General features: G+C 36.9%; 1 protein-coding gene across 2 annotated transcripts in view; it reads right to left on the reverse strand.

The window, feature by feature from the left end:
- Positions 1-3,501: 3,501 nt before the first annotated feature.
- Positions 3,502-25,782, reverse strand: part of ITGA1 (integrin subunit alpha 1) — a 73,601-nt gene continuing 51,320 nt past the window's right edge. For both annotated transcript variants that reach the window (XM_086869862.1, XM_086869863.1), the window contains exons 14-30: positions 25,188-25,442; positions 24,626-24,756; positions 22,451-22,614; positions 22,112-22,248; positions 21,068-21,178; positions 20,419-20,504; positions 20,105-20,240; positions 19,025-19,105; positions 17,244-17,320; positions 16,482-16,571; positions 15,352-15,454; positions 13,539-13,652; positions 11,788-11,892; positions 10,594-10,698; positions 9,808-9,900; positions 8,294-8,410; positions 3,502-7,553 (exon numbers count right to left, since the gene is read on the reverse strand). In XM_086869862.1, coding sequence (XP_086725988.1) covers positions 7,509-7,553; positions 8,294-8,410; positions 9,808-9,900; positions 10,594-10,698; positions 11,788-11,892; positions 13,539-13,652; positions 15,352-15,454; positions 16,482-16,571; positions 17,244-17,320; positions 19,025-19,105; positions 20,105-20,240; positions 20,419-20,504; positions 21,068-21,178; positions 22,112-22,248; positions 22,451-22,614; positions 24,626-24,756; positions 25,188-25,442 — 1,950 coding nt within the window. In that variant the 3' untranslated portion in view covers positions 3,502-7,508. The remainder of the gene's footprint in view (positions 7,554-8,293; positions 8,411-9,807; positions 9,901-10,593; positions 10,699-11,787; positions 11,893-13,538; positions 13,653-15,351; positions 15,455-16,481; positions 16,572-17,243; positions 17,321-19,024; positions 19,106-20,104; positions 20,241-20,418; positions 20,505-21,067; positions 21,179-22,111; positions 22,249-22,450; positions 22,615-24,625; positions 24,757-25,187; positions 25,443-25,782) is intronic.

Below are 25,782 nucleotides of genomic sequence, written 5' to 3' on the forward strand. Positions count from 1 at the left end.
CTACAAGTTTGTAAACCTGACCTTAGTCCCAGGGAAGTTTATGGAAGAGATCACCTTGAGTGCGATCATACAGCGCTTAGAGGTCAGCCTGTAGGGGTCAGAGGGATGACAGCCAGCCACCACAGATTTAGGAAACGCAGACTCTGCCTGACCAGGATCTCCTGATCCTGATCTCCTTTGATGACCTGGTGACACACCTGAGGGCTGTGGGTGTTGTCTACCTGGACTTCAGTTGAGCCTTTGACACTGTCTCTCATGGCATGGTTCTGGAAGAGTTGGCTGCCCAGGGCTTGGACAGCTGCACCCCTCGCTGTGTCAAGAACTGGCTGGATGGCCAGGCCCAGAGAGTGGTGGTGAGCAGTGCTACATCCAGCTGGTGGCCAGTCACTAATGGCCTCCACAAGTCTCAGTACTGGGCACAGTTCTGTTCAATATGTTTACTATCCTGTTCAAAATATAAAAGATCTGGATGAGGGGATTGAGCATACCCTTACTAAATCCACAGTCTACACCAAGCTGGACAGGACTGTTGATTTGCTGGAGGTCAGTAATGCTCTGCAGAGGGCTCAGGACAGGCTGGATCAATGGGCTGAGGCCAATGGTGTGAGGTTCAACAAGGCCCAGTGCTGGCTCTTGCCCTTGGGTCACAATAACCCCAGGCAGTGCCACAGGCTGGGGCACAGTGGCTGGAAAGGAGCTGGGGGTGCTGGTGGCAGCAGCTGAACATGAGCCAGGCTGTGCCCAGGTGGCCAAGAAGGCCAATGGCATCCTGGCCTGGCTCAGCAATAGTGTGGCCAGCAGGAGCAGGGCAGGGATTGTCCCCCTGTCCTGGGCACTGGTGAGGCCACACCTGGAGTGCTGTGTCCAGTTCTGGGCCCTGACTGCAGGAAAGACACTGAGGGGCTGGAGTGAGTCCAGAGAAGGGCAGGGGAGCTGGGGCAGGCTCTGGAGCACAAGTGCTGTGAGGAGCAGCTGAGGGAGCTGGGGGTGTTTAGCCTGGAGAAAAGGAGGCTCAGGGGTGACCTTATCACTCTCCACAACTGCCTGAGAGTGTGGCCAGGTGGGGGTCAGCCTCTTCTCCCAGGCAACCAGTGACAGGATGAGAGGACATAAATTCAAGCTGCTTCAGGGGAGTTTAAGGGTGAAAATTAGGGAGAACTTTTTCACAGAGCATTGGACTGAGCAACTCAGGGAGATGGTTGAATTGCCATCCCTGGAAGTGTTCATGAAATGACTGGACATTTGTGCTGTGGTTTTTTTGATACGGTGTTGTCAAAGGGTGGACTTGATGAATGTGGAGATTTTTTCCAACCTTAATGACTCTATGATTCTATGAGCTAGTTTGTAGCAGCATGCTATAAGGCATATATTACTCTCTCATATTTGTTGCCTGGGTGCTATAAGTAGTTTTCCTAATACTGGGAATTCATGACATATAGAAGCCAGGACTCTGAGTTAATTTTGGTAATTCCTCCAAATAAACAGCAAAAAGCAATTCATTAGTTTGTGAGATTCCTGAGAGTTTCAAAACCCTCATCACCAGAACTGTGTTTTTTGTGGCTAATAAGGCCATTGGAAATTTTATCTGAACCCTAAAATTTTGAAATGCAACAGCATCTATTCTGGCACAGTGTAAAATGGGTGAGGCTGGAGTAATAGGCTTTTGTCAGTGAGATTTTATGAGCTGGCATCCAAGACAGTGAGCTATTAATGGTTATTAAATTGGACCATGCGAAAAGAATACCAAGAAAGATTTCTCTGTGTGTTCTCCAAAATGATAGAAAGTAATTACTTTTCTCAGACCATGTCTACTGTCACAGAATTGCTAAACTTCATATGCTTATCAGAGAAAACTGAGAATATCCTCTGTTTTTCAGCTTAACCATTCTGATGGAGAGAAAATGTGTTGTAATGGAAAATAATATGAATTTCTCCAGAGAAAGATATTATATTCCTTTACCCCAGGAAGAGTAGCAATACCCCAAACCTGAATAAATCATAAGGAACATTGGTAATACTGAACCAGATATGTGAAGCTTTGCAATAAATATTAACTTCCAGTACCAAATCAAACTGAAAAAACCAAGAAGTGATGTTTCACTGCCACTGAAAATGAAAGAGTGGGCGAAGGGGATGGACAAAGTGTACCAAGACAATTGGCTTTCTAGCTCTCTAAGTTCAATCTACTCTGAATACTTCTGTTCCCTATCCCATTTCTTTGAAAATCCCCAGGAGATGCAACATTCAGTGAGCCCTTGAGGAATGTCTGTCCTTTCTGAGAATGCTCAGAAACTGAGAAAAGAAGGACAGAATGGTAAGAGCATGAACAGGGAAAAGCAGAAAAGTAGCTCTATGCCCCACTGTGCTAGACAGAATCAAAATCTGCCTTTCTGAGGTCTTTCACTCACTTTTTTTTAATTGAATGAACAAAATGCAATATCTCTGAGCTGTCAGCCCTCAGTCTTTCTAACTAAAACATGATTTTACTGATGATAGCTTGTTTTATCATCTACTTTTTAAAACAGAATCCAGTTGTGCTGTCTAAACTGTGGTATCAGCCAGTTGTTACTAAAACTTCATCAGCACTTTAATCTTTACAACATTTTATTGTTACAGGGCTCAAACCACACCTACCACATGAATTGGTATTGTCTCTGAACTGTGAAGTGTTAAGGCTTGTTTCTGATAAATGCAATGAATTATAATACAGATCTGTGAAAATCACAGATCACATTACTCTTCCTGCTGTGAGAAAGTGATTCTGGTTATTCATTAATTCCACTGAAATGCAATTTAAACCAAACAAACAAAAACAGATATGGATTTTTTCCCCCCTGATTTTCAGTGAAATGCTCCCATGGACAATGTCCAGCAAACCCTTAATGATCAGATACATACACAGTAGTTAATTTGGTAAGCACTCCCCCATGACTAGACAGGATGTTGCTATCAGAGAACTGTGATTCAGCATCAAAGTAGCCTCTGAAGAGAGAACTGTTTTTACATATTTTGTAATGTTTTCTAAAAGCTAGTGGTGATATAAAAGTAATAATCTTTGTCTTCTAGGAAGTTTTAATACAAATGCTTACTAGGTTCTCAGGAAGTTAATGTGAATCATTTATAACTGTGCAAGACCATAAACTATTTGGGTTACAAGAATAAGTTGTACAGAGGAATTGCTGGAGAGGAAGAATGGTTAGATGAATGAATGAAGGTGTCTTTCAAATTTATTTAATGTCATGAAGACAACTCTGTGCCAGGAAGTCATATGATCTTCTAAAAAGCTTTCAAACATGGAAGTAAGCACCAAGTCCATAAATCTAATGACAATGTATTTCTGACAGCTTGACCACATGAAGCTTTCCTGGATGTTATGCTGTGCAATAATGCTTGTTTCTACAATGCCTTTCCATTGACAGTTAGATGATTCTGTTTTTTGGTACTGAGATGATTGAATACTGTTCTTATATCAATAACAAGCAAATAAAGTACACAGGAGACTTTTTAGGCTCTTAATTTCTTTTTTAATCAACAAAGCACATGGAATACTTTTACAGGAAAAAGAAAATGGTATGCAGAATGTTGTGGTTTTCTTAAAAAGTATGTAAATCCCCGTTTATTCCTGTTAAGTGGTATAGTTAAAAGCAGTACATTCTGATTATCTTATCTGCTTTTATTTTTGAATGGGTCATCATCTATACAATAGGCAATCAAAGAAAATAACCAATTATATGATGTGGAATTCATTAGAAGAGTATGACCCCAACTCCAGCCTCTTGGTGCCAGGTGAGATGAAAACCTGTGGCTTCAGTTTAAGGTGGATTCCCCTGACTCAAGCTCTGAAGAAGAGGAACACCATGCTCAAAATGACTCAGCACAGGATATGTACTAAAGGGTTCAGGTAAGGGGTCAGGTACGTGGGCTGTGTCTGTAGTAATGGCTCATAGTAATGACTTAGAGTGAAACCAGACAAGCAAAGGAACTGCCCACAGAGCATAAGCAGCTGCTCAAGGAGATTGCTCTAATGGAGATGCTGATTCCTAAGTCTTCTAAAATCATATATGGGATCAGCAGTCTCTAGAACAACCTGATACTGATGCAGGAGTGTGCAGAGAATCCCTGCCCTATAGAAAAGTAGCTTGTCCATTCCCACTAAATTACCTACTTCAGTGCTGAAGTTAGCAATTGAGCTGGGTGGGCCAGAATCCTTTGCCTAGTCTCTGGTTACACACCCAATTTATTATTAATTTTTACACATTTTTGCTCCAATAAAAAATATTTATCTTCATAGTTATTAGAACCACATTACAAGCCCAATGTATCTGTTTTTAGGAATAAAACTGATTACATGCTGTAAAATTAGGTTCTGATACCTGCCATATTTAAGTGAGATGTTCCTGATATTTGCAATATTGCTTTGCTCAAGGCATTACTTTCAGTAGGCTTTTCTGTTGTATATTACGAAAAGCAGTAAAATACTGCTCTTCCAGTGCTGTGTGGAAAGGCTGGTATGGATAAAAATAACAACTTTACTAATAGCTAAGAATCGTGTAAGAATAATGTGCTATAGTGCTATCCCCTTGACATACTTATATGTATGTATGTATACTTATCTTTTAAATAGATATTATAATTGAAAACATGATAATAGGACACGTGAAAAGAAAGAAAGCATCATGAAAAAAGAAAGCAGTGTGGTTATAGGAAGCTTATTACTGTTTTTACAGTGCAAAGAAAGTTTAAAATGAAACACTGATCTTAAACATACTCTACAAAGATAAATACTATTGATTTATTTTTGCATAGGCTTCATCTAGGGAAATAGACTGTTTTTTTGACTTATATATTTTTCAGTTAGGCTGATGCTTTAAAATGAGATATGGAATGTCACGGGAAAAATGAAAAGCTCTGGTTAACAGCCTATTAAAACTAAATAGTGAAACACTTTAAAATATGCTGCATAAGAATTATGTGTGTCTTACACAACTTGTGAGTAATTTTACGAAGCCAGGAAAAGTGACCTCATTGTTAACAAACTGAATGAATAATAATAATAAATACAAGTATTTCCTCTGCTACCATAGACTTCCTACATGTGCATAGGCGAGTCACAATTCCTTCAAAATTCTTTTCCTTTACAAACTCATAAGAGGTTAACAACACTGCTATGCCTTCTCAGAGATAATGTGAGAAGAAAAAAAATATACAATTGTGATAAGTTCAAATGCTATGGTCACAAGTGCTATTCAAATCTTTCCAAAAAATGGGCAAAACAATACATCTTCCTGAAGTAAAACCAGCATCTTGCTTAGGGCTGAAATCACCACTGTATTAATCTATCTTCACAGTTTACCAAATAGATTTTTGGCTTCTTTCACAATGAATGAAGCAGGGTTTTTATCCTCAATTCCTCTACGTCACTTTTTTGCTTCCATTCACGTGTTCTGTGCTCAGGCCCACTCCAGGCAGGGTGCCTTTCCAGCTGTCCAGACGAGCACAGCAGCCGTGTCCCAGTGTCTCAGCAGATCTCCCAGGCTCTGCAAAGCACAGCCACCCACAGTGTTCCCACGGAGGGCTCTGCCCTCTCCTCTGACTCATACTGCTACCTTCAGCAGACTGCTGCTATGAAATAACCACCTTTCCCACACACACGAGGAGAAATTGCCAACACTTTCAAACTCAGTCCTACTTGTTGCCTTCACATAAGCCAGCCTTTCCCAATAACTTTGCTTTCTCTGGATTAGGAGCTAAATAAAAGGTTCTGAAGAGTGACAACATCTTTCAAGCCATGACGCACCTTCTGGCACACTTTCAGAGTTTTACTTGTCAGCATGTTCAACCCAATCTATATTTTCTTCCTGAAAAATAAGTCTTCATAAAATTCATTACTCTTTTTGAAGCTGTTACTATAAAGACAGTGATAAGCAAACACATTTTGCAAAATTACCCTTTTTTTTTTTTTTTGTTTTTGTTTTTTCCTCAGTGATATTTGTCCCAGGAGGAGGAACTCTCCTGGAATTTTCCTGGCTTTCTTGGCAAGGCAAAGCTTTTCTGCCAACAAGTATGTCTTACAGAACTTAGAACACCTCCTCAGCATTTTCTGATCTACTGGCAGTCAATACCGAGTCATGCTGAGGCAGCATCACGCTTTGCCAGTATGCATCCTTTTTCTACTGTTAATTTCATGTGGCTCCAAGAAACACAGGAAGCTCTCAAGGTCACGGCACAGCCGTGAGCCCCAGGGAGAGATCCTCATGGGAGGAAGACAAGTGCATGAAAGAAAGGAAGAAATTGAATGATCTAAACAGAAAGAAAAAATTTCTTAAAGAAACCTTTTGCTATCTACATTTCAGTGTATTCTCATATAAACTTTTAATCTTTGACACAAAATAAACATCATTTTTTAAGTGCTTATTTAGTATGCAAATTCTTCATCACTTCTTAAATTCCTAAGTAATAAAGATGAGCTGTGACTTATAATACTAGAAGAAGCTTGCCAGTGCTGAATTTACTATTTGATAATTTTCATTTTGTACACTTTAAATTCATTGGATTAAATAGCTACACAAGAAATTTACAGTGACAGTTTATGAAGCACCCTGCTGGCTACTCCAAGATATACAGCAAGAGTCAAACTTTCAGGGTGCCTCTAAACATTTTCCGCATAAATATGGACATTTCAATTTGCAGATACAATTATGCCCCTGCTTATTTGAGTACAGTGTGCAATCAGATAGGCTTGAATGATTTGAGAATTTTTAGGCCTGCCAAAAATATATTTAAAGTTCAAACAGTTATGTGATTTAATGGATTGACCCTTTATGGTCCACTTGACCATAAAAATCTTCTTCTTAGAGTATCCTTCATTCAGCTGGACATGCTAAAATGAACAGAAAGAGAAATCCACGGTGTTTCAGTAATTTTCGCCCAGTATTCTGGAGGTGTTTTTGTCTTCTGAGTTGCTGTTGCATCAGATATCACACAGTATTTGGTGTATTCTCAAAGTTTACATGTTCTTCCTTGTGAATTGAGAATCTGCTTCCACAGAACTGACAGTAGGAGGGAATTTTGAAAATGATGCATTTTCCTTTTGAAAATCATACAGTGATAAAAAAGACTGGGATTGCTACATATAAGCTAACCTTTTGTGTAATTTTGAATGAAAAATTATTCCACATGCATAGGTATGTAAAAATATGATTACAAACTTTCCATATTCAAAAATGTTAGAATCTTTGAACTCAGTTACTCTCCAAAAATGAGTAACGCTTAAAGGTATATTCTTGAAGATCACAAAATGCTGCAAGTTTGTTCATTCTTTTTTTGCATCATTCCTTTGCATGTGTGCTTGATTTTCTTCTTGTTTTTCTGTTTCTTGGGGGTTTTTCATGCACCAGCATTTAGAGAGTATTGTAACCACTGCATCTAAGTTTATAATTTTACAGTAACATTTTGGAGGCAGACCTGAGCAAAAATTTCTGCTTTTTTTTTTTTTTCTTTTTTTATTTTCATTTCTCCATTTTCTTCTTTAACGGCCTTTTGAAAAATCCAGCCTGCAGAAAATAAAAAAAAAAATACTAAGAACTGCTCACAGCATACAAACCATACTGGTTACACTCATGTGCCAGTTCTTACTACTATTTTAATACTTGCACTGCTGTACAAAGTTAATGAATATTTTATCATGACACTGTTTTTCCTGTAATAGAAAAACTAAGTGCAGTTAATAAACAGTAGAGTGATTGCTGAATCAGTGTTTTGCTCACATATTGTCAAGGGCTAAAGTGTTAAATAGTAGTATTTGTTACTGCATTGAATAAACAATACTTTATTTTTTAATGTGAAAATTTTCAAGAGATTATGCATGTTGAAATTTACAAGCTGTAACCTTATAATGTAATTATGAACAAAATGTTTAGCCTGGAGAAGAGTGCCCACTTGTGGCAAAACTTACACCCCAGGCCCTAGCATTTCTTGCACAACAGAGAAAACTTAGTTGACAAAGGTCACAACCAAAGCTGACAGAAAAGTCCCTTAATAAACCACTACTCATAATAAAATGTCTTGTTTTTCTTTCTTTAATATAATGGCAATATAGTTTCCAATCAGGTAGGCTGCTCTGCTCCACATCAGAAAAATGCAGTGTAATTAATTATTTTGTGATTTTTTCAAGATTTCACAATACTTATTATATAGGATTATTGTCTGTGAGGTTCTAGTTATGAGAAAGAAATGATGGAGAACTTAAGAACATTTATTTATCAAGAAATGACGACAAGGAGGTGCAGCTTACCTTCCACAGAGCGAATATAAGCAGTGCAAGAATCAAGAGTCCGGCAAAGATACTCAGCAGGATAACCCATAAGGGGACTGTACCCGGTGGGTGTTCTTTGGAAATCTTAATCATGGTCTGCAAAGTGTTCAGAACATAAGCAATAAATAATTTGTCCCTCTAAAATACCAAAACAGCATCAGTGATTGATCAGTATGCAGTGATATTCCAGTGTATCACTTCATTTTACCTACAGGAATTAATAGGAGGGAATCAAGAAAATAATCTCCAGCATGAAAGGCTGTGTTTACACAATACTTTCACTTTCTTAAGTGCATTCATTTATGAGAGTGGCCCCTGCTACAAGTCAGTAGCCATTGTTTTAAAGGACATGGGACCAAAATCATGAGCAGTGGAAGAATAAGCTAAGTATACTCTTTCTCACTCAGTGGCAGCCTCCCTGAAAGATGGAGGTAAGCATAAGTGTTAGAGCCTGTGTGGACAAGTTTGATTTTAAGCACAGAATATCTGGTATAAACTGAAGAGAAATAAGTAATATTCACTTTTAAATAAATGTGACCATGTAGGAGTTTCAATTAACTTAAGAATTTATTAGAAATCAACTTTATAGTTAAAAAGAGCATTGAAGAACTGAACACTAAGCAGGAAATTATGTCCCTAAAAAAGTAAATCTGAAATCCCTTGTCTCATTATCTGCAAGCCTCTCAGCTGTGTTTTTACTCCTGGACTGCATTAAACTAGCTAACAACAGACCTCTGGTTTTTGTATTTTCAAAAATATTGAGTGCAAGATGTAGTTCATACTGAATATTTCTTTTCTAAATTTTGGAGTTTTAACAGTGAGAATTCATAATAAGACTTTTGCTTAAAAAAATGGACATTGAAGTAAATAGGCTCCTCCATGTACAAGTTATCACCAAAGACCAATGTTTAAACATTATAAATACTTCAAATTGAGAGTATTTAAAGGATGAATAATACCTCTAACAAAATTTAAGATGTTTCTCTTTAAATCTGATGCCAGTACTACAATGTTATATATTTCCTTATCTAAGAAAATCATAGTGAACTTCTGAAAAATAAAAGATCCTGTATTAAATATATACCCTGGGTAACAAAGTGGAAAGAAAGAATAAATAAGGAAATAGTAAAGGAAATACAAAATATGGTCAATTTTAATTGATCCAGGACAATGTTCAAATACTACTGATTCCTTAAAAGAATTTTAATTATATTTTAATTTACATAGCTGCAGGAAGAATTTTTATTACAGCAAGCAGAAAAAAATCAGTTAGAACTTATCCTTACCTAGGTATATTGGTGGGTACTGGACTTTTGGTGTTATTTTCTGACTAATTTTGACATTTGTACTGTAATATGAAATCACTTTTGTTTAGAGTGGGATAATGCATTACTAAAGGTAACAATCAGTACATTAGTAATGGATGAAAATGAATGATTCCATAGCACAACAAACTATATGAAGAACAAATACATCAATTATCTCGTTCTTACCTCCAGTTTTTGATGGTCATTTCTCAAAATCAGTGATGAGTTCTCACTCCTAAGTAATGCTTTCACAACAAGGGTTAAACTGTGAATACTGGCCTGAAAAATAGAGTAGTTACTGCGGGTTACAGTTAGGTATTTTTAGGTATTTATATTTAGGTATTTTTAGGTTTAGGTACTTTTAGTAGAAAGATTTGTAGCAATGAGAAGGGTGAAAGAAAATCTTAATGCTTGGGGGGGATGCTGAGAAACATGAAAGTATGTAAGAAGGTATGTCACCTTCAGCACATCAACACATTATTGCTTCCTAGACTGCAATACTGCTTTGAACGGGTAGATTGCAGAGATTTCAAAGAAATATTAATTAGTCCTGGAATACTACTGTCTCTCTTTTTTTTTTTTTTAATCAAAAAAATCCTTTCTAGAGTTGAGAAATCTTCACAGATTAAGACCTAAAAAATATGTGCTCCTTCTTTCATCTGCTGGGTTAACCTTTGTGGATGCATAAGTAAGCATTAAAAAAGGACCATCAATACAGAATAAGTAAGGGATGTCTTCTTACTATGGTTTTAAACTCCTGCTAAATTACAGGTACTTAGTTTAAGGATAATAAAGTGCTTTTCAGTCAAGCAGTTTTAAGGAAATTTTAAAACAGCAAAAGAAACTATTTCAAATACTAGAAGGGACACTTAAAAAAATGAAAGACACAACTTGAATAGAGATTTGAAATATTGGCTTAAGTTACTCAAAAACAAAAATATTCTGAATACAAACAGGATTTACTTTACTTACTTTTATGATGGTAGGTTTCCATACTCTCAGTGAGACATTCACTTGATATACGTCAGATGGGACCAGGGCACAATTAATAGAGGCACAGCTGTACGTATCACAGTCCTGTTTAAAAGGGACCAGCATGAGGTAATAGGAAGACACTTTTCACATCATTAAAATAAAGATATGTAAACTACTATATATACGAATCACTTGCCATGACACCAATAATAAACTGGTATTAATTACTATAGTTTTTTAATGCAAAAATGACACTGCAGTATATAAAACAGGTTGAGATATTCATGCTGTGGTAGAACATACTCAGTTTTTGCAGGCTGGCAAGCCCTGAGGAATCTGTGTTGCTGCATCTATGGAGCAAAAGTCATCACGGAACTCCTAAGGGAGGCACAGCTTGTAAAAGTAAGTGTTTTTCTACAGCTTCTTCTGCAGTGTTTTTTAAATCTTGGGACACCAAGAATCTCTCAAGCAGGGCAATAAGTGTGTGTGAAAATTCAAATATCTTTACTTAGTATCATTTGCTAGCTGCAAGTACAGCAGGATTATGTCATAAAAGAATAGAAACACTTAGCCCAGACCTTTGTCACCTCTGTGAAGAACAGCAATAACCACGACAAAAGACTCTTCCCATGACATAATTTCATTTGCACCAGAAACTCCACTTGCATCTCTGTGCTGAGGACACCTTCCCCCTGACATGCTAACATAACTACAGCAGCAAAATATCTTTATAACTCTTTCCTCTAAATGTGAAGGGCTAGTCGTTTCCAAATGGGATCATCAATTACAGCTGCATGGAAAGTCTGTCAGGTCACATTTGAATGTATTTTCTATTAGTAGTCTAAACAAGTTGAAAGGGAGATAAGCATTTAAAATATTGTTATTTATTAATTACAATGGAAACATAGATGGTAACGATTTATTCAGCTGTCATATGTGCTACTGCTATCTACATATTTTTTAAATTAAAGAAACACCAAACTATCTAAATTCAGTTCCACATAGAGTTTTGCAGCCAAATAAAAAACACACTCTAGTCAACATAAAAAAGGTTTTCTAAGCTATTAAAACAAACTGAGTTTCTAAATGATACAGTTTCAGAGCAGCTTTTATACATCTTTTTCAGAAGTACTCAGCTCCAAGATCTGGATTAATGTCTGGGGTGAATATATATACTATACATAGGCTTACCATAATTGTATCCCTTGTAGGTTCTTTTATTTTTGACAACACAAATGGTTTCCCACTGCCAATCTTTAATGGATCTACAGGGTAACTAGTTTGGCAGATGGCATTCTGTAAGCAGAAATACAAATAATATTCTTATTCTTATTCTTATTCTTATTCTTATTCTTATTCTTATTCTTATATATATTAATATTCTGGATATGAAATCTGTTATGAAAAATGATCTGAAAACAAGTCAACATTAATAATATTTAATATTTAATAACAATTATAATGTTTACTAACCACTAAAATAAAATAGCATATTGCAAGAGTGCAGAATAGGAAATTCAGATGTCTATGTATCAAAGTATTATTATTCAAACAGCATATGAAATATTTATGACATAATTTAACCTACCTATTTTACTTAAACATCTGTACAAGCAAACAAGAGCTTCCTGCAAGATGACCATTATGTGAACCAGCAAGCTATTAATGGCTTGCTACCAATGGCTATTAAATCAGTTAAACAGCTTTTGCATGGGAAGCCACAGAGGTTCCACTCTAGCAAGCAGACAGGCAGGTTAAGTGCAGGATGCAGAATCCTCATTTGCAATATCCAGGGAGGGGGAGCAGATGCTAGAGCACCTCTGGATCTCCACAGGCAGCTAGGAAATCCTTTGGTGTCTTCAGTGTGGGGGAATTGATTTTTTTCAGTCAGGTTGTTGATTTTCACATTGCTAGCATGAAAAGATTACAAATACTCTGTAATGCACTTTGGCACACTACTGTCACTAGGGTGTAGGTTGCGGGACATGACATTTATCTTAGAAAAAACAAGATTTACTGAGTTAATGTCTAAACATATCAAATGTGATGATTGACTAGGAATGACAAGAATGGGGAAAGGAAATCAAGAACAGACTTTTTTTGTATTCTAAATATGATTTGCTCTTTTTCTCATTTGATATTTGTTTTGTTTTAAAGTGAACTTTGAACTTTCATTCATATATTTTGGTATATTTTTCAGTTGGGCAAAACTGCAAAACTAAGTGAAATTGTTAGCATGGAGGTACACATGTGCATGTCTCTGAGTGAAAGAGAAAAAGAAAAAAGAAAGTTTAGGTCACCACTTAGTCATATCTAGATTTTTCAGCCATATAGTTATTGATATAGCTCTAACTGTAATATCTACAGATCTAGGATAATGGAATTTGTTGGAATTGTGATCTCTGCCAGTTGCACTGGAGAAGTGAAATGGAAAACTCAAATGAGGGCTGCAGTGAAGAGCATTTGAAACATAAAACCTACCATCCCCTTCAAGATGTCTCAGTGCCCCAGAGAAGGAAGAAGCCAGAGGACTGCTAGTGGTGGAGAGCAGACATGCACAAAAGTTAATTTCAGCACCAGAAAGAAGGAGGTTGGGCTCTAGATGCACACAGCAGGATTCGAGCATTTGCAATAAGCGCTGCTGACAATGAAGAGAATACGAGGCTCATATCTGAGTCTGGACATCTCAGCACTTGCAATATAACAAACTAGCCTTGTTAGAGTGCAATTATTGTTCAACATCATTTTAAATCTGCTTGTTTCCTTCTATGAAAATTTGTCCCTCTGTCTTCTTATGCACCTCTGTACATACACTTAAGACAACAGCATCTTGTTATTTAGACTAAAAGCAATGAATAATTCCAAATGTTTGCAATTTTCCCCTCCTTACAATATAAATTTCAAATTTAGATTCGTCAGAAAAATAGAAATTTCTATCTTACCTGGGAATGTGACAATGCAGTAAGGTAGAGAAGAGTGTTTTTGGCAGCTGTTACATTGGGAAATAAGATCTGCAGTGTGAGGTTTGGCATTGGAAAGTGCTCACCTTTTTCAATCTATTAAAAAAAAAAAAAAAGTTTTGACTAGCACATTCCTCATTTTGTTAGTATTTGACTTTGAGCTTTTTTTCCTTTCCTGTGTTTTTATTTTCTTCTGTTCATTTTTACATTTTCACAGTTATGCAAAGAGTGCTTCAATGGGCAAGAAGCCACTGTATCAATGGTGGCTCCTACTAGTTATTCCTCAGGTGTCCTTAGGTAATTGCTCTTGTGCTCACCTGTCTTCTCAGAAGACAATAGAACATATCTGTAAGCAGCAGCTCTTTCTGCAAAGGCCTGCTGTGGCTAAGGACTGGGTAACCACCTAGGTGGAATTGCTGGCAGGGGAATTGATGATACCATCTCTGAAGTGGACACACTTAGTAAATGCTCAAGAACCTTTTAAACTTTTTCGTCTTGGCTACTTATTTGTGATTAGCTGCTTGCAAAGATGAGTTTTACTTTACAAGATCATAAATGGTATGCTCTGCAATCAAGTAGCTTTTTGACTCAGAAATGAAGATTGGCAAATTAGATGAATAATGCCTTAGACATCCACAGTAGACAAAAAGAAAAGACAGCTGAGTAAAACACTGCAACGGCCTAAAAGAATACAAAATCCTATGTCATTGTAAATAATTTTACCATATTCTATTTTTTACAGATGGAAGCTGATTTAGAGATTTTTATGCTTTTATATGGGACCCTTGTTCAGTTTTGGATTTGACACTGGGAAACAGGATACTCTCAAGATTACTAAATTCAGTTTTGCTGCAACTTTAAGCTGGGCTTTTAGTCACAGAATCATAGCATTGTGGACTGGTTTAGGTTGGAAGAGACCTTAAAGATCTTCTAAAATTCCTGCCATGGGTAGGGACACCCTCCTTCCACTAGAAGAGGTTGCTCAAACCTGGCCTTGAACTCTTCCAGGGATGGGGCATCCACAACTTCTCCAGTGCCTCACCACTAATAATCTAAATCTACCCCCCTTATATCTAATCTAAACCTACTCCCCTTTCATTAAAAGCCATTCCCCCTTGTCCTGTAATTACAAGTCCTTGTCGAAACAGCTTCTTCTGTTCTCTTGAAGCCCCCAGTAGGTACTGGAAGGTCCCAATGTGGTCTCCACAGAGCTTCTCTCCTACCCTGGGTTGAATAGCCTGGACTGTTCCAGACTGTCCTCACAGGATTGGTGCTCCAGCCCTGTGATCATCTTTAAGACCCTCCTCTGGACCCACTTCAGAAGGTCCATGTCCTTATTTTGGGTGTTCTAGAGCTGGATGTAATAGTCCAGCAGGGATCTCCGAAGAGCAGAGTCCATAAAATATCTTTCCCATGTGATTTTACTTTGCAGGATCCATTCAGCTAGGAAGACCACATTCTTGGAGCATGGCATCTGCCTGTTGTATACCTGACTGGATTTTGGAAATGGCTGTTCCAACCTGCAGCAGGGGTAGTCCATTTACCAGGGCATGCTCTCTTTTCCCAGCTGAGGATAGAAGGTCTAAAACCCAGCAGAGCTACTCTGCAGGAGATGGACCATCTGACCCTCTAATTCACTGTATTCCAAATGAGGGAAGGAAAAAATGGGTTTTAAGTACAAAATATGCATGTAGAGGCTTTAACATATTGTATACCTGGTATTTAAGTAATTCAAACCAAATGGAAAAAAAAATTAAGACAGTACCTATGTCACACATTTTTAATTGTTTCTTACCCTATAATGCAGAGTAACTTCATCCCCGATCTGCTCTGTTGTGTTAATAGCAGTAGGGACAGTATCATTTGCTGCAATTATAATATGGTGTTCTTTGAAAACACTGTGGGTTAAAAAAAAAACAAACACAGGAAAAAAGTCAGCACACAAATGTCATTAAAATGCCTAGGAGTTAATAGTATAGGAATTTTCATTATTTCATGAATTTCAGGACTAGTCTTGCAGTTAAGAGTACACTGCTGCATCCATTAAAGTTCAACTGCTCTGTTCTCTGAATAGACCCCACTTTTTACCACATACATTTAGAATGAATTTTATTCAGATATAACTACAAAATAAGAAAATACTATTTCTAAAATTAATACATTAGGATCTGATTTTGCTGTCCTTATTCTAATTGTGCAGTCCCTTATCCAGGGCATTGACATTGTGAAACAGGCAGGATCCTGTAAAAGACAGAATCAAGCATAAACAGAACAAAGCCAGCATGTTCCAAATTCAGCCTTATTCCCTATGGACAAAGGCTGTTTATGAACTGTGAAATGCAACCAAAATAAATTTGGCTTAATTATTTACACCTGCACAGCACAAAATATTTTTTGCCAATAATATACAGAATGCTTTTCAGGGATGGAATCTAACTGAATTCTGTCTGTTTCTGAAAATCAAATGTACTACAAGACCTGCATTAAAGTATAAGCCTGAACGTAAAAAAAACAAATGCCCAAGAACCTAAAAATTAAGGCTAATTTTTGAAGATGGAAACCAAACACCATGCCATGCAATATTATAGTGATACAAATCCATGGCCATCAAGAAGCTGGAAGTATTTGCTTTCTTATGTACTTTGAACGAATATAGTAAAATACAGGAACCAAGCAAAAGTTGCTGCTGTACTTGCAAACTTCAGACGAAATTTAAATAGATAAAACGGAACTTTATCAAGTTAGGGACAGTAACTGCTCCATTATTCCATGACTAATCTTTTCAGTGAAGCCTGTGCTTCTGCTTTATGAGCTTTGAAGTTGTTGTCTGTAGATACTGAGCACATTTCAAAAAAAAACAACACTATTCTTTGAACACCTGCAATTTACTGTGCTAGCAAGTGAAGTACAGAGAAGTGTCAGTACCTTACAAATATTAGCCCTATTTCATATTTTACTGGAATTGTAACATGTCCTCTGTTGTCACTCAGGGTCTCAGGTGGTTCTTCACTGTCACTGAAACAAAACAACATATGTCACTCAGATCAGACTGCTGCAGACAGTACAACTGGAAAGGGATCTTAGAAAATGAAATACCTACAGCTCTGGGGATTAAAGCATGCTACTCATTTCCAGATAAGTATTGTCTTCTAAAAACAAACTAAAAATACTCTTTCCAATAACTAATGATTTAAGCCCTGTGCCAGCCCCAGATCATAAATGCATCTCTGTTAAAAATTACAGACAGCAGGTGACTGAATGAAAACAGATCAGTTAAAAGCTACACCATCCCTGGTTTTGCAGGGACAGCAAACACTGAAGGCAAGTGCATTCCTTTACCCTATCAGGGACAGCTTCTGCAATGCTCTTACTCTTTGAAAGCTAAGCTTTTTGTTAACTGTGATTCATGCTAAAGTATGCAGTAATTCTCTAGGAGAATAAACCTTTGCTGAAGGTAAAACAACCGGAAATTATCACTCACTTGTAACTCTATGGCTGTAGAGAGTATCAACTATTTATTTAGTCCACTCAATCCACTGCTGGACTGAATACATCTGTAAGGCTACCAGCTCACAGAAAATTTAACTCTTTGTGAGTCCAGAAGTTTCATAGTGTTTTACTGTGAAACACAAAACCGTGGAGCTTTCAAAAAAAAAAAACCAACAGAAGGGAAAGACTACAACTAACCTTGTTGCATATACATGAATAGTTGCATTTTCCAGGAGATAAGATGCGTTGAATTGGAATGATATTTTGAAGGAAATCTGTGTAGAGAAATACATGACACATTTTGAAATGAAAAAAAAAAAAGCCTACCATAACAGGGATTGATATAATGAAAACATGTACAAACTTTTACTTTTATCTAGGGAATCCTTACTCATATTTTACTGGTTTTCTATGAATCTGAATGAATCCACTATTTGGAATTTGCCCCAGCCAAGAAGAAAATCAAATAGTTATCACTTACTAAACAGGAGCCCCAAGTTTTCACAAACATCAAGAAAAAAAATTATGTACTGTATTAGAAAATGGCTAAATAGTTCTTAATTGAAAGCAATTGGTCTTACAGTCAATTTATCAAAACCTCTTTTTTTTTTCCCTCTAATGAGGAGGAAAAAAAGCTTCAAAGCCTGACTATTGCAGTGGAGGTGACCTGTCTGTAGAAGGCTGCTGGAATATAACTTTATATATGGTAGAACCCCTAGAACACCAAAAATAAATGTTTTAAATGTAAATAAAGGAGAGACCGCTAGGTATTAAAAAAAATCTCATTGTTATTATAATCAGGGCAAATCTATCATAATCTGAAATTACACAAAGTTTAGGAACACTGTCCCAAATGTTCTTATATCCTGACACTCATTAATTTTAAATGAAGCAAAGGTGTTCTTATTTGTTACCGTATGGAATTTTCAGCTCAGATTTTATTCTTTCCTTTTAGGTGTACAAATCTTTATAACAAAATGGTCCACAGAAAGTTGTCCTAGATATTAGTTTTTAAAACAAAAAGCAGTTTTTGAAAGGAATATATTAGGAATGCTTATCAGTGAATCAGAGATTTTCTGAATGCAAAGGAAAGTGTGACATTTCTAAATTTAGGGCTTTATAGCTACAGACAAACTAACAAGCAAAGCATGAAAGGAAAACATGAAAAATCCAGTAAAGCTGGGAATGGAACACTGTGGGGAGAGGCATTGGACAATAAACTTCTTTGGCTTCAAGAAGGTAACAGCTGACTTAGTCCCTACAAGTCCAATACACAAGCTGGAATGTTTGTGTGGAAGGCAGTGTAAGAAGACATCTCTTATGATCCTCCTGGTGCATGACAGAGGCGCAAACAAGAATTGCCAGGAAAGATTGTCTTATTTGCATGCAAACTGACATTTTCCAATTCAAGTTCTAAATAAGTCTTTTTGAAGCCTTAAACTAAAGCTCCCTCTCCTTTCCAACAAGAGAGACAGACACCACTGGAACTGTTCAAGATGGAGTTTGATTTTAAGTGGACTACTTGATGGAAAAGCCTCTCATTTCCACTGAGCAGAGGTGAAGTCTTGATGCCTGACTTTAGTGGATCTGGGTTAGCACTTCCACATCACATCTTGTTCTGTCTTCAGCCAAGGGATTACATTTTATGTACAAAATAAGTAAACTTATAGGCCATGGAAAGCCTCAAGACAGACATTTCTGGCCAGGTGGGCCACTTGTGTGTCACTTGCGTTCTGACAGTGTCAAGGATGGCAATATGCATCTATTACATCCTCACATACCACATCTGACTGCCCAAGTACTGAATATCTGATGGTTTCCCATCTGGCTCTGTGCAGCTGATATCAAGGATAGCTTGGGAAACATGCATGGAGAGTTTTTGGGATGAAGACAAGCAAAAAGAACTTCAGAGGTGATATGGACTGCCCTGGATTTAGAACATGGGGGAAGGAAAACTTGCATGCAGGGGGACCTTTTACCTCTTCTGCAGGTTTTAGAAATGGATATCCCACTTTACAGGTGATGTTGTGATTAGATTCACAGCTATCTTTCTGTATATCCTGAAGGGAAAAAGACATTGAAAGCATGGCTTAGTGCAAACTCCTTTTAAATTTTGACTGAGCATCGCAGACCTGTTAAACACATATACCACTGCCACTTTTCAGTGCCAATATATTGTAAGAGTCAAAGCTTTAGTTGAACTAGAACAGAAATATGAAGCCACAAATTCTGCAAGACAATTTTCACCCATGGACATTTATACCAATTACTTGCCATTATGCTTTTCCAATGGCAGTGCTTGGAACACTTATATGACTTACAATCACAATTATATGCCTACTGGACATCATGCAAATTAGTCATGGGATCTAGCAATCAACTGTGTAATTACACAGTCTTCAAATTTTGTAAATGTGTTCCTAATGTAGCAATCAAAGTCACATTCATACTCCACCAATTATTGCCATAGAACCAGCAACAGTGCTATGGATCCCTGACTTCTCCTAATGTGCAGCATCCGGACTGCTGACAGAAAAGAAACTGCCCTAAATGCTTCCCATCTGACCTCAGATGTATTGGTACCATATCTGCTGAGGCAGGAAGGTAAAACAGCCACTTTTGAAATGCTGTCTGAGGTAGCATAGATGCAGGCACTGATACCATGACAGTGCTTTGTCTATACATGCACAAAAGGAGAATTCTAGAGGCTATGGAGTTCTACTGACAAAGAACAAGGCATTTCTGGCTATACAGATGGACAAGTGATTCATAATGCTGATGTTTGTCTAAGAGGCAGGCACTATTTCTAAGTGTCATTGTGAAATCTGCATCTGTATTTTATGGACAGGGCTAGGCAAAAGTCCACTCATGTCAAATAAATACACTCCTTTAGAGGCATAAGCAAGAAGAGCAGCCCTGGGAAATCTCTTTCAAACAGCTGAAATGATGCCCAAGCAGTCAAATTAAGATTTAATAAAAAGACTTCCTCATTATATGTTATTATAATAGCATTGTACGTTATGATAGTTGTGATATAATGTGAAAAAAAAAAATCCCACCTCAATGCCAGCAAAAATAATATTTGGAGAATACTGAACCAAAACTCTGGTATTATAGGCACTGTCTTTTTTGTTCTTCACAGAGAGCTGGATGGTGAACTTATCGTTGCGTGACTTTACAATGAATGGAGAAGAGCTGTAAAATAAAGTAAGAATGTTGGACATCCTAACTATTGTATCTGTTTTTAACATAAAGAGAAACTTCTTTCAGTCTCCAGACTACCTTGTTTCTGAATTAGAAAGGAAGCCCCAGCAGAATTTATAATTCACCAAGAAACAGGTATCAAGCAATACATTACATCCAGTGTAGTTACCTGTCTCCAGCTATGCTTGCTTTCACAATCAGAACAAGATCTGAAATGCATTTATTTTTGGCTCCACAATCTTTTGTGAAAGGAATCTGCAAAAAGAATATGTTTATTCTTAATTTTATTACATTTATTATCAAATAATTGCATTTTAATGCATTATCTAATTTTATGTAAGACTTTCTGTTTAAAAAAGAAGTCTTCCCTAATATTAAGCAGTTAAACATGCCAATATCTTGCAAAATGCATGGGTGAAACATAAGCTTGCACACCATTCCCTTCTTAATGATTCACCTAGATTCTGAAAAGAGGCATTAATAGAAGTATGAATGATGGCAAGCCCCGCCAAAGTAAATGGATAACACACTCTGCCCTATCTACCTAAAACCTGACAGTAAAATTGTCGGTAACTCTATTCTATCTTCAGTCAGATGAAGATAGAAGATACAGACAGCTTTGAAACCCCAGCATGGTTCACAAGCACAATGAATTAAGCTTTTCGTTCCTGAGTACTCATTTGGAGGAAACATCTCCTGGACAGGCTCAATGACTCCTCCTCTCTAGCCAATTTGTGGGCAATAGTTTCAGCTCTTGTGTGGGCTATGATTTTTACCTTAAATACATTGGTTATTGATACAGAATCTTTCTGACTTACATATTCTGCTATTGAATTTGGCAAGTTGGTATCAAGAACAGGTCCACTCTCTGGATCAGAAAAATTGAATTCCAGCAAAACCTTTACCGAGTCCTGAAAATCAGGCTTATCCTAGAACATAAGGAAAACAGAACTACTGTTAGGGAAATTCACTTTAGTATCTAAGAGACCCAAAAATTGCTGAGGTAAAATATTTTTCTGTCACACTGTTGCCATTCTTGCTAAAAAAGCATCTGAATGCTTGCAGTTGATGATGAAAAGTTCAATGTGCCAGGCATTCCTTATAAATACTTACAAAGATTTTTGTGCAACTTATCACAAAATTTCACATAGCCTGAGCATGTCCCACAGAGTTTCATTAAAGAATATCTCAACTGTTGCCTCACAGACTTTTCCCTTCTTGTTGTGCTCAAAGGATCAGTAAGATAAGCATCAGCAGCATCACCTTTTGTGAAGTCAAACTTTGGTCTGCTGTTAGGTGAAAAAAGTTCTGGGTATCATGTACCATTAGTTTTGCATTAAGATACAACTGTAGGTCATTAAACATTGCAAATGTGAGTAGCTTACAGTATGCAACTCCATTAACTCCACCCATTAGCTACAATCTGGGCAAATTCATACTCACAGTTGCTAATTACGCTTCTGTTTTGCATTGAATAAATATTCTCTATATCAAACCTAAAAGTTTATTTACTGTATTTTATTAGAGGGAATTGCACCAATATGCAAACTGAAATTTTCTCACACGCTGCTGCTGAATTTTGAGTGCATCTAAACTACTAACCATGACAGCTGCTTGGCTCCATCAAGTGAAGTATGCTTTTTCTTAAGACAGACACAGAGACATAGCTAAAAAGACTGTACATATAGGTAAATTGTTAATACATGTATAAACAAATAACTAAGTTTTAAACAAATTTTATGTACACTTCTTAAGATTAATTCTGAACACAGATTTTGTTGTCTGATTTGCAATTAATGGAATACATACTTGGGTTACTCTAGTGTCAGCATGAAAAAAAATATTTTAAATGATTTACTTGCCAACATGTAGAAGTTATGTTTTGTACATTCTGATCCTTTGACAGTTATATTTTTTTGCATTTTCCTCTCATGGCTTTCTGTGAATAAGCTTCGAGATATCTGTCTTTGTGCATCAAGGGTAATCCAATACTGCAGACCTACAAAGGAAGTTGAGATCAATATTATGAAGCATATTATAAAGCACTTTGTCTCTACACCTTCTTTTTTCCCAAAATATCTCAGATGCACTTTGAATACTGAATTTAGAAAAGCTGAATTCCATTTTTTAATTACTAAGTGCATGTAAGCATAGGAATTTAATAGCTTAAAGCTTCCATAGCTTAGTGCTTATCTACTTACTGGATTCAAATATATCTTCTTTTGACTTTAGTCTGGTCTTAAAACAAATTGTGGCATCTATGCATATCGTTTTTCTTATATTTATCTGACAATTTTGTTGTTGAATATTGATGCTTTTAGGTATAAATTGCATGGAAACGTTTACTTCAGCCACGTCACGAGACCTTAAAAAAAACACAAATAAAGTGCTTGGAACTTAGAAAATAGAATAATAAGAAATAAAGAAATAAGAAAATATATTTTCTTATATTCTTAAAGAAATAAGGAAATAAGAGCAGTAACTTTTTTAAATCTATGAATGAACTTACAAAATATGCAGCATTCAACATTCAGATACAGACACAGAATCACAGATTCATTGAATTGTTTAGGTTGGAAAAGACTTTAAGATCACTTGAGTCCAACTGTAAAGAAGCTTATAGCTAAAAAGAAAAAAAAATCCTTAATGTTCCAAAGAACATTATTTATTATTATTTTCCAAGAAAATAACAGAAGCATAAAATCCACAATTGAAGTGAGATTCCTGGGGCATATGTTGATGACACCATGCTGCAGTACAGTAGCAGACACAGCGTTGGCCATGTTGTGCCAATTAAGAAGCTATCTATTATTTCACATCTTCTGTCTTTGCTGTGTGATGCTACAAAAACAGCTGGCAGTTGTAATGCACTTCTCTGGCACATTTTCAGTCGGCATTTGCCTTTCTTCATTTGGACAGATTACTGCATGCCTGCTAACTGCCATCACAGAGAGAACTCATCATACAGAAAACCAAAAAGTGAGCAACAAAAAGAGGCAAAGAAATGTCCTCAGTAGCCAAAGCCTATAAAGCACTAAAGCATTTTTTAAAGCTTAGTTGTCACTCAGGAGGGAAAGCCCCTGAAGAATTTGGAACAAGAACAGCATGATGGTCTAGAAGAGTAATTAATTATATATCCTATACCTAGTACCAGTAAAAGAGGAATTATGGAGGAAACAATCACAGGATTTCTCCACAGTGCTGTGCTTGCTTCAGAAAAGATATCAGGTGAAATATTTCCAAAAGAATTTAAGCAACTCTACAGAAACAGATCCATTTTAAAAGAGACTGAAGGCCCAGACCTATCATTGACAGTATCACAGATGAGCATAACATTATATGTAAGCTGGAGGATTGCAAGCCATCCCTTAGCTTGTGAGCAGACAAACAGGCTAATATTTGCCCCCAGTTTTCTTCACTTTAAATATTTTTCACCCCTGCAATGCATTCCTGCCTCATCCCTTGTTCTGAATTGGTTACCTTTTGGCCATGAGATGCAGCATGTCAGTGTATGAAACCAGCAAAAAATTTAGCTGGCAAACTTTCTTCAGAATTGTGTTCTCAACAATGTAGTGAAGGGCGTCAGACTGTGTTTACACATGGAACATTTACAAAGAAAATACCAGGTGAAGTTCAGAAAAAGCTTGAGGATGCTAGGAAGCCTTGACAAACTTGATCACCTACCAGGTGAGCTAGGTGAAACAGCAGGACAGGGAAAGCAAGGATCTGGGCAGGCCATTTCCTTACCAGAGACAGAAATAGTTTTAGTTGTGCTTGAGAAATAAGGGATTTATGTTTAAGATTGTTTGTCTTCTCCCTTAAAAATGATAGTGCTCACTACTAGATCTGAATAATCCTCTCATATAAAGAAAATTAGTTGACTGTTACTGTAAACTGTAAACTAAGCAGAAGGCTTTGTTTAATTTTACAGATTTTCTGTAGGGACTCAAATTGCAGTTTTTCTATTTAGAACTAAAATCAATTTTCTTAGTTACCCCTTTACATTTGAACCTGTTCTTGATATTGTTAACAAAATAAAATGCAATATATTGTGAAAAAGAGAGAAATTCAGGTTTTTTTACTATTTTAATTAGTGCCACACGTGGAATCAGTTTCTATTTTGAAGGTGGTCTAGGAGGGCAAGTTCTTCATTCTAGGCCAGCAAGAGTTCTATAACATTCCAGTATTTCTAACGGTATACATTAAGTTTTATGCTTAGTCCTCTAGAGAGATGTGAGAAGATGAATATTTGCAGTCAGTGTCTAAACATGAGATGAAACCAGTAACCTTACAAAGTCCAAACAGTCATGCATGAGAGTTACACCGGTATCCCAACAAGTTTTTTTTCTGTCCCGACTTGCTGTGAGTCTCCGTACCAGAAGAGGGCAGCCCCACCAAGGCCTCCGATGGTAACATCAATCAGCCCGTCATCGTTTAAATCCATTTCTCCGTGCACAGACTGGCCAAAAAATTTCACTTTTTCCCCATCTCCACCTGATGCAATACGCTGTGAAATGCACAAAGAGGTTAATGCAGTGCACTTTGAAGGGTTTTGTAACAGTCAAGATGCATTTGATGGCAGTGAGATGGGGTTTAGGCTCTTTAACTGTATTAAATTTTCATTACAGTACTCCTAAAACAGTTACTATGGTGATGAACACACTATAAATTTTCAGATTGCAAAATATCTGCTTTTCTGGCTGTTCAGAAAATGTCAGAAGGTTTCTAATAAAAACACATGGATATATTGTTTAATATCCATTAATATTAAGACTCAGATTCAGTTAAACCAGTACGAGTTTAAAAGTATATTTCAATTTAAAAGAGAAGCTGTTACAACTGGTCAAGTCACAATCTCATCCAGTATTGGGAAGATAGGATTATAAACATTATATACATTAGAGCAGTTGGATCAACCTGTGGAGATTTACTTCATACCTGTGAATATTTTTTACTGATTGCCTTGCCACGGCCATGATAAATATAAACAGCTCCCCGATGGTCATCTTCTAAGGGAGAGCCTATCACAATGTCATTGTACCCATCCAGGTTGAGATCCTTCACTGCAGCAATCGCAGTCCCAAAGCGTGCACCACAAGGCTCATTCTTAAGAACTTTGCAGGTGTCTTGTTTTAATGGAGAGCAGCACGTTTGCTTTATGGGTTCAAGACTCATCTGATATTCAAACTTTGTCTGTGGAGGAAGAGATTTAGAGATTTTGAATTTCCACCAACATTTCAGTAATGCAGACTTTTAAGAGCTACTGTCCAGAAGACAAATGGATGAATTAAACAGAGAAATTACAAACTATTCCTAGTGATTACGTGCACTGTAGAAACTGATTCTACAACTATAATTCAAGTGTTTTTTCTGAGCAGCATGTGGCAATAACATTCTTGCTTCTTCTCTTTCTGCTTCTAGATGTTTCTGCATATTTCTTGAAATTAGAGGTCCACAGGAAAGTGCAGTATCATAACAATATTTGGATGCTGTTGTAAGTAAACTGCATTCTTTAGGCAGAATGAAGAGTTTT

This window comes from Cyanistes caeruleus, chromosome Z, assembly GCF_971803275.1.
Source record: "Cyanistes caeruleus chromosome Z, bCyaCae1.hap1.1, whole genome shotgun sequence".
Classification (NCBI taxonomy): domain Eukaryota; kingdom Metazoa; phylum Chordata; class Aves; order Passeriformes; family Paridae; genus Cyanistes; species Cyanistes caeruleus.